General features: G+C 42.3%; 1 protein-coding gene across 1 annotated transcript in view; it reads left to right on the top strand.

Annotated features, from left to right (window-relative positions):
• Window positions 1-2,081: 2,081 nt before the first annotated feature.
• Window positions 2,082-8,647, top strand: part of scfd2 (sec1 family domain containing 2) — a 91,854-nt gene continuing 85,288 nt past the window's right edge. The window contains exons 1-2 of the mRNA XM_023393237.2: window positions 2,082-3,011; window positions 3,236-3,404. Coding sequence (XP_023249005.1) covers window positions 2,198-3,011; window positions 3,236-3,404 — 983 coding nt within the window. The 5' untranslated portion in view covers window positions 2,082-2,197. The remainder of the gene's footprint in view (window positions 3,012-3,235; window positions 3,405-8,647) is intronic.

Raw genomic sequence — 8,647 nt, 5'->3', positions numbered from 1 at the left:
ACTGCACAGCACAAAGGCTAACACAATAAAACCATGTGAAAAGATGCATACCTTTGTATTATAGTAATGACCTATGTTTTGTTGGAAATGTCTGTGACTTGACTAAAATTAACTTAATTCATAATTAACAATTATCAACAACGGTTCGTCTTTGTTTGGATTCTGGTGGTGGGTGATTCTCACCATCAGACATCGGGGCCTTAAATCACCCAACAACAAAGACTGCTATTCTTTAACTTGCACATTCAATTTAAGTCGCAGCAAAGACCAAACTCTCAAAAAAACCCCAAGACTATTGTTGAAGCTCTTGTGTATGTTACAGTAACTTACTGTAATTGGCAGGTTATGCTACATTTACTCTGAGGCACAGAGTCTAGAGAATGCAGATCACAGATATCGTCAGTGCTCCAGTTGTGTGATTGCTTACATCCACAATTCCCTGATCACAAATAAACACTGCTTGCCTGGCAGCAGATTTAATGAGCATCAAAATACTTCTTAATGTTCCACATGACTGGCTGCACATTTCAGGCGACACGCAGGGTGCTGTGACATTGTGCAGCTATAATGATCACTGTCATTATTGTACTGTGAAACGTGTATTATATCTGAATGCTTCATTACTGCAATGCAGTTGGTTCTAACTGGAAACAAGCATGCCACCACAGTTCATTCTGATTTTGTTCACCACTCACTGCCATTAATGGCCCGTCAAACTCAACATCTTAATATATTGTACACCAAACTGAGAGAGGTATTAACTAGGTTTTGTGAAACAACTGTAATAACAGTCTCATGTACTCAACCACATCCCAATTTCCTCATGGTTATGGGAGGGGAAACAGGGGTTATACCCAAATGTATTCCTATAACATTATGGGATTTGAGCATTTTCTTTTTCCGCTCTCTCCTAGCTAACTGTGGTGTACATATTATAAATCACTGAAAGAAACACACACCACAGCCACAGGGCAAATTCAAATCTGAACATTTAATTTGAACATTTAACTATGGTATGGTGTGCTATATTCTCCAGCCTTACCTGTGGCGATTACAGTCAACTACACCACAGGTGGCAGTTTATTAGGTACAGTACATCTCGCTAAAACTAATGCAGTCTAATACAACAGTCCTTTAATAAATCCTCTCTTCATGACAGCTATAATATTCAGTTTTTTAATTTTAAGTTTTTGTAGAGGTGTTGATTCAACCGTATCATCATTTCTGGAGGATGTAGTCTGTGATGCTGTATTATACAGCGAGGTGTTTCTGTTATTTAGCCTGCACTCACTGATATAAATCGGGTGGACAAAATAATAGAAACACCTGTCTGTATAACGCAGTACAATTCAACAGCACTACAAACTGCAGCCTCCAAAATGACCATGAAGTTTAAGAATCAAGTCCTCTCTGAAGCACGAACTGAACATTATAACCGTCACGAAGATATGATTTATTGCAAGATTACAGTATTAGCCTGCTTCAGTTTTAGCTAGGTGTACCTAATAAACTGCCAACTGCCTGTATACCGGCTGCCAGCTATGATTACCGGTCAAAATGGAGGGAACAAACGTCATCATACAGCGGTTGGTCTGTTTAAACTTATACTTGATATATATTTTTTCTTATATCGTCGACAACTTTGGGGTCAGACTCCGGAGAAATTTCAAAATAGACAAAGTAATTTCAACACAAATATAAACCAGTACTTTAAAATGTCGTCGTCAAACGGTTTATATGGAGATTAGACTGAAGTGACAGCGCTAGTTGCGTGACGCAAGTTTGATCAACCGCAACTAGCTTAACCGCTGATATCAAATATGTTTGATATATACTATATATATTATACTTACATGTTTTTAAGAATTGACTCTACCTTGAATTCATTCTTTTCTTTTCGAAAATATAATGGTGGTAAACTCCAGGGACTCGGTAATAATCTTAAATAATAATTTTTTTATCGATAACTGTAACTTTAGTACTTCTTCAGCACTTTTAGCGGTTCATGTCTGAAGGCTGCTTATTGCCATGGCAACTAGTGAACGCTTCGGTGACGTGTTTCAGCCGCGACGTGGGAGTGCCACGTCACCTTTAGGAGACTCGTGGGTTTGTTTTGTTGGAGCTACTTTATTGTAGCTGATATTTCTGATGTTTCTTTGATTTTCGCTGCATTTAGCTAACACCGATAATTGCCGAAATGCTGACGGCGGAGGACTTTACGCGCTTCCCGCTCCAGATGTGGGAGAAGGTGCTGTCGAAGGTGAAGAAAGCTGTCGTCTTTATGGATGACAAGTGTGCAGAGGCTCTCCACTGGAACGGGGGTACCGCCGCCTTGTTGGAGGCAGGAGCCAGAAATTTAAAGCAGTTTTCGAGCTTCGAAGCCTGCGGCGCGAACGAGCCGAAAGCCGTGTTCGTGGTGAGCACTTTGCTGAAGGGGAGAACAGTGGACATCATTAAAGACATCATATCCCTCAGTCACTTCCAGTACTGTGTTGTCTTCACTACTGTCGCCCACTCCGTGCACCTGCTCGCCAATAATGTCACGGCAGAGATGGATGGAAACCCTGTGTTCGAGCAGTTCGAAGAAAAGCTATGCAAGTGGATGGGAAACATGAACTACACGGCTGAAGTCATGCACGTTCCCCTGGTCTTCGCCCCTGTGTCACAGCAGTTACTTCTCACACCTACGTTTGCCCACCTGTTTCCCCTGCTCTCACCTGACCTGGAGACACTAAACGCAAAACGACCAGAGAAGAAGAGATTTGGAAGCCTGATAGATATAGACTTGCACTCTGTTCCTGCTGAACTGCAGATCGAAATCAGATCCTTGACTTCAGCATTAAACGCAATGTTTGAAGCTACAGGTACCAGGGAAGAGAGCTTCGCTGTAGGCCCCATGAGCCGCATCATAGCTGGGGAACTGGCCAGTCACCCTCAAGCAAAGAATCGAAGGAAAACAGCCCCTAATAAAGCATCCATCATCTTTGTGGACCGAACAATGGATCTTACAGGTGAAATCTCCCTAACCTTTGGACAATATTGTGTCACATCATTATACATGCTTGTAAACACATCAAAATAAATCAAAACCCTGTCTGGATTTTATAGTAATCATAGCTAAACTGACAAAAAGAATATTCTCATATTGAACATATTGGTTATGATATTTCACCAACAGTTGATGTCACAGTCTGAATAGATATATCTTTTAAATTCCCCATGTCTTGATTTCCAGGAGCTGTTGGTCACCATGGTGACAACCTGGCAGAGAAGATTCTGACCGTCCTCAAACCTTTACCTGGTCATGTGACAGACGTACAGGTGGATATGCTAGAGCTCACCAGTCTGCAGCGCACCCATCACTCCCAGAACACACTGGCCCCCGGCTGTCTCGCACAAAACCAGTGAGTGCATCTCATTTAGAGTATTCATTCATAGCAATAGCCGCTATTATTGGTGTTATTACACACACGCCACGGCAAGTATCACCGACTAAGAGAATGAATTGAGAAAGCATTAATTCATAGTGAGTTTATTAATAATCACACCTCCTCTCAGCCATCAGCTGCAGGTTTCTGCAGGACAGAGATCATTGTAGTCTGCTGTACCTTTGCTGTGTAACAGTAACAGTATTTTCACAAACCATGTAACACTTTTATCACTGTAGTTTACCAAACCCTATATAACCTTTGATAAGTGATCAGAGTGAGAAAATTAAGGTCGAGCATGTTGTTTTCCAGATGTAACCTCCTATAGATAGATATGGTTTTATAATTACACACAGTGGTTAGTGATTTTAATGTCGACTCGAGCACATTTGCATGTATGTTTTCTCTCTCTGCCCCAGTGATAATTATAGCCACGATTACATATGGTTTTTCTGAGCATTCACTGATCATTTCATATGAAAGTCTCCTCCAGGGAGAAAATGTGCATATTTGAGTGTTTGAGCTCAAAGAAGTGCAGTTCCCATCAGGAGGGAAAGACTCAACTCAGCTCATTAAATGTTAATTAAATGTTGTAGTTTCTGCTTTGGATAAGTGCTCTGTACTAGAAAGTCTGCCTTCCTAAGCCTGCTTTTATGTGTACATCACTTTACAGACAGCAGTCAGTTTCTTACTATAAAGTCATACTCAGGGTTTTCAGAAAGATCCATTTGAGTAGTTTGTGGTACATAGTACATAAATTAAGTCAAAGGAAGAAGAAGAATATCAATACCCAGTGGTGTTGGCCTTTTGTGTGTTCTGCATATTCTCCCTATGCTTGAGTGTGCTACACTTGCCTCATCATTATTTTCCCATTGTTTTTCAGTGAAAATGAAATGCAAAAATGACCATTCCAACTGAAATTGTGACTCGTATCACAATCGCAGTATCTGCTTAAATCATCGCAATATCTTTTTTTTTTTTTGTATATCATTCATCATTACAGAGGAGCTTGGCAAATATTTTGTTACCCACTTTCCTGTGGAATATTTATCACCTCCAAACGGGGTTAATTCTTGTCCATTAACTAGGAAATGGGTTCGATAGCATTTAATCAAATCTGACTCCAGTGTCAGATTTGTTTGTTAAATCAAAATCTTTTCAGATCCCTTATCAAATCAGTTTGTTTGGTAGAGGATGAGTTGAATATGCACCGTTATTATTTCCCTCAGTGTCGCACCTAAACCAGAGATCAACAAATCACAAACAAGATCCAAAATGATCCCATCCCTGCACTGACAGAACCACAATATACATTTTTTACATACTTTTTTCCACCTGGCCAAACACACTAATGCACAAAGACACACTCGCCACCCAGAGCCACCCCCCACTGAGTGGGTTGAGTGGCACATGACCGGCATTATGTGCCAGTGCTTCAGTGAAGCCTGCCTCCAGTCTCGGCTGTGCAGATGCACGTGTTAGGCGCCTGCGGTGGGGCTGTTGTACATGGCAGGGATTAGTCCTACATCATGTGTTCCACTCCCGCTCTGCCCCTTCATGTGGTCGCAGGAGGAAAAGACTTTGACTGAGGAGAAGAGTTTTGTGGCTGGAGCTGTCATGCAGTATGTCTGACCGCTCGGAGTTTATGAACAGGCTTACACATACACTGTGCAGCAGGGACTGTTCATTCCAAGCTAGGTGGGAGGTTCTGTTGTAATGGAACCAGGCTTAGCTCTTTCTAGTCAGTGCTGTTTAGACAGTGTGCGCTGTAGCAGATAATGTGAGCACAGCAGGCACAGGTTGCACCGACCCTCGGCTGCAAGGCTAACATATGGGGGGGGCAGGTCAACCAGACACCTATAATACGCCCACAAATGCAGTCACTGTAGTTGTTCTGAATCTCTCGGCTACACAAACACAGCTGAGTTGTGTCTGTACATGGATGATATGTTTGACACTGTGCGCCCATTCCTGCAGCAACGAGCTCATCTTCTCACACTGTCTTTCTACAGGAGAGAATGGAGTCCAACCATAGTTACATGCAAATGTAATATATGCACAGTACATACCTTTCTATATATGAAATACATGTACATATAAATTAAAAACTTAAATTTAAAAAACTATACATAAAACCTGTTAGAATATGGAACAATTTTGTATATTGACATACAAGTCGAGCCCATACAATATGTTTATGTGGGCGTATATTGTAGATGTTATGTAAATATATATCCATACCAAAGCCTGTCTATAAACAGTATGTTTATAATATATACAGTGGGGTCCAAAGGTCTGACACAACTTTCCCACATGAATAAGATGAATAAGAAAAACATGTATAAACATATATCATTTTTTATATGTATATTGTTTTTAATAAACTTTATTTATAAATTAGATATATATTGTTAACTTAAATGTTCATAACATGTTATACCATATAAAATTTTACTTTGGGTATCGCATATATGTTATAAACTTATATCTTCATATATCCAGAAGATGTATATATGTGATAATATCTCCTCATCATGGGTGACGCATATGGCAGCAGCACTGTTGGTATAGGGACATATATGTCATATGGGTATGATGGGGGGGGGGTTGGGTTTCCAGATCTTTTCACCAAATATGACCAGAGTCTCTGCCAGAAACACCTTATCTCAGAACATTTAGATGACTGCTTCAGATATTGTACACAAAAGTTCTCGCAGGTGCTGGGACACGAGCAGATAGAGGAGGGAAGTGTAATAAGTAAGGCGGCAGGCGCTGTGTTTGTATGGAGTACATGTCTAATCGGGGCCCGCAGGATCAGCAGGAGTGTTATTGCCTGTGCTATCTCTGAGCAGATGGCCCAGTTGAGCCTTATCACAGATGTTTAGGAGATTGAAATGCTGCCGCGGCACAGGAAGAAAGGAGCCAGGAGTTCCCACTTTATTTAACCGCCTTCGAGTGCACAGCTCGCCACCGACTTAGTTTGTGTCAATCACTCTAATATGTTCAAGACAGCGCTGTGTAAATGTGTGTTGTTGTTAGAGGTGTACTTTTCTAATGCATTCATCTCCCTAAAATATACAAAATATACAAAAGCACACATTTCTCAGAGGGACTGTTTTCTCTGCATGATGTGAACTGTGCAAAACACTCGACCCTGTCGGCTCCGTGTGGTTAGATTGTCTATATAATAAGTCCCCTCCTACTGGATGTTTATACACCTATGATTTGTTGAGCTATTTTTAGGCCAAACCCACAGTGTGTTTTGATTGGTTTTGTTGTGTAGACCAGCCCGAGCCTTTAAATATTAGGTGCCGACCTAATTTGGACCTTTTGTATGATATTTCCTTCAGTAATTCCAGGATATTTTTGGAGATTACTGTGTCTTAAACATTCTGTGGGTGGTTGTTGACTCTAGCTCTCCGGGCAAGACCCCACACTTACTTTGCAATTATTGTCGTATTGTCTTTCATAACCCCGGTGTGAATTTTCCTTATCCTACAACCTGACTTTCACTCTGTGGTTTCAGTAATCATGCCAGAGAGAAAGTGTACTTAGTGTGTGTGTGTGTGTGTGTGTGTGTGTGTGTGTGCGCGCGCGCACACACACACACACACAAACGCACACACTAACACTTTGCCTGTGCAGGTTTTTGGTTACTGCACTCTTATACTATGCATTTTTTCTACGGCCATTAAACGGTACCAGGATGCAGTCTGCTGTATATAGAAGGATGTTGAGTGAAAGTGGCAGTGGAAGTGTTGTTTTGTGCGCCTGTGTGTGTGTGTGTGTGTGTGTGTGTGTGTGTGTGTGTGTGTGTGTGTGTGTGTGTGTTCAGTGTGGTCAGGTACCTTCCAGCCCAGTCTGTGTAATTTGCTGTGCTTGGCTGCGCAGCCCTTTTGATCCTGAGGAGGACTTATGGACCTCGTTGGCTGAGGGCACCAAGTTTCCCTCAGTCTCAGACTGAACCCTGCACCCCCGTCATCTGGCTGCCTTGGACCTTGATCCTGCGGTGGGGAGTGTGTGCATGTGGGCAGAACCGAGTACGGGTGGCCAAGGTGCTCTGGGTCTGCCTCAGGAGCTGCTGAGCTCGAGCTAGGCAGAGAAACCGACCGCACCCTGCCATGAGAAAACACTGCGAGGCTGCCATCTCCTCAAATCTGCCCAGCAGATCCTGCATGTGCACCACCAGGAAGGAGGGAAAACACCTATTTCTGTCCCAGCTGGGAAATATGAGCATGAATAAAAAGCCATGCACGCTTATTTGAGTTCAGGCCGTATGGGAAAAGTAACAAAAGAGAAAGCGGTGATAGCGGAGTGTGGAGAGGAGAGAGCAAATGACAGACAGATGAAAACAGCTCGCCCTGTTTTTACTCCACCAACAATGAAGAAGGGTGTGTGAGAACTGGCCACACTTGCTCTGTAGTGATCCCTTAAAGGGTAGAGACTGTTTGGCCTTTCTATACTTAGACGGTGAACAGTGGCACAAACAGCTGAAGATAAAGTCTTTCACGTGATTTATAGGCTAAAGAGCGACTCCACATTACTTACAGTACAGCATGAGCTCCCACACAGGGCTGCCTGGTCCGTGTGTTTTCAGGACCGGACGGTTTGTTTAAACAGGGGCACAGGCTCTGTTGGACAGTGATGCACAGGATATTGATTCTGGACAAACAGGGTTCTCTTGTGTCTTGATGAAAACTTACAGTAGCTGGTTCCCATGTTCCACTCGTCTCACCGTAGTTCGACCTGCAGCTGCTGATAAACTGTCATCTGTGGAAAATTAATTGGAGTGCTTATGCAGTGTGTGTGTGTGTGTGTGTGTGTTGTGCCACAGGAAGTAGAGGTTGTCACGGTTACAGATAATTGCTTTTTCATTTCAAGCATAAAACTTTGACAATCTGTAAGTGAAAATCAATTTTGCTTGTATTTTTTTTATTGTTGGAGTCCAGAGTGAAGATCAAATTGAAACAGTCACAGCTGATTGTGGGAAACTTCTCTGATCATTTAAAAAAAGAGAAAAAGAGACAGTTCCCCCCCACTGAGTCTTATCTGTCTGTTTTTGCAAGACTTTCATCTAAGCATTTGTCACAGTGATTTTATCAGCCTGCCCCAAAGGTCAAGCTTCAGTTGTTTGCAGACGAGAGTTGATATCAGTCAGTTTCACGAGTCAAGTGTAAGAGATGCAGCGATTAAGCCACAACCTCCCCCCCCCCTACCCC

Source organism: Seriola lalandi, unplaced genomic scaffold (genome assembly GCF_002814215.2).
Source record: "Seriola lalandi dorsalis isolate HSWRI2012SDOR001 ecotype SW California unplaced genomic scaffold, Sedor1 jcf7180002054930, whole genome shotgun sequence".
In the NCBI taxonomy this organism is placed as follows: Eukaryota; Metazoa; Chordata; class Actinopteri; order Carangiformes; family Carangidae; genus Seriola; species Seriola lalandi.
The sequence above is the reverse complement of the archived record's forward strand: the minus strand, read 5'-3'. Positions and strand labels throughout refer to the sequence as shown.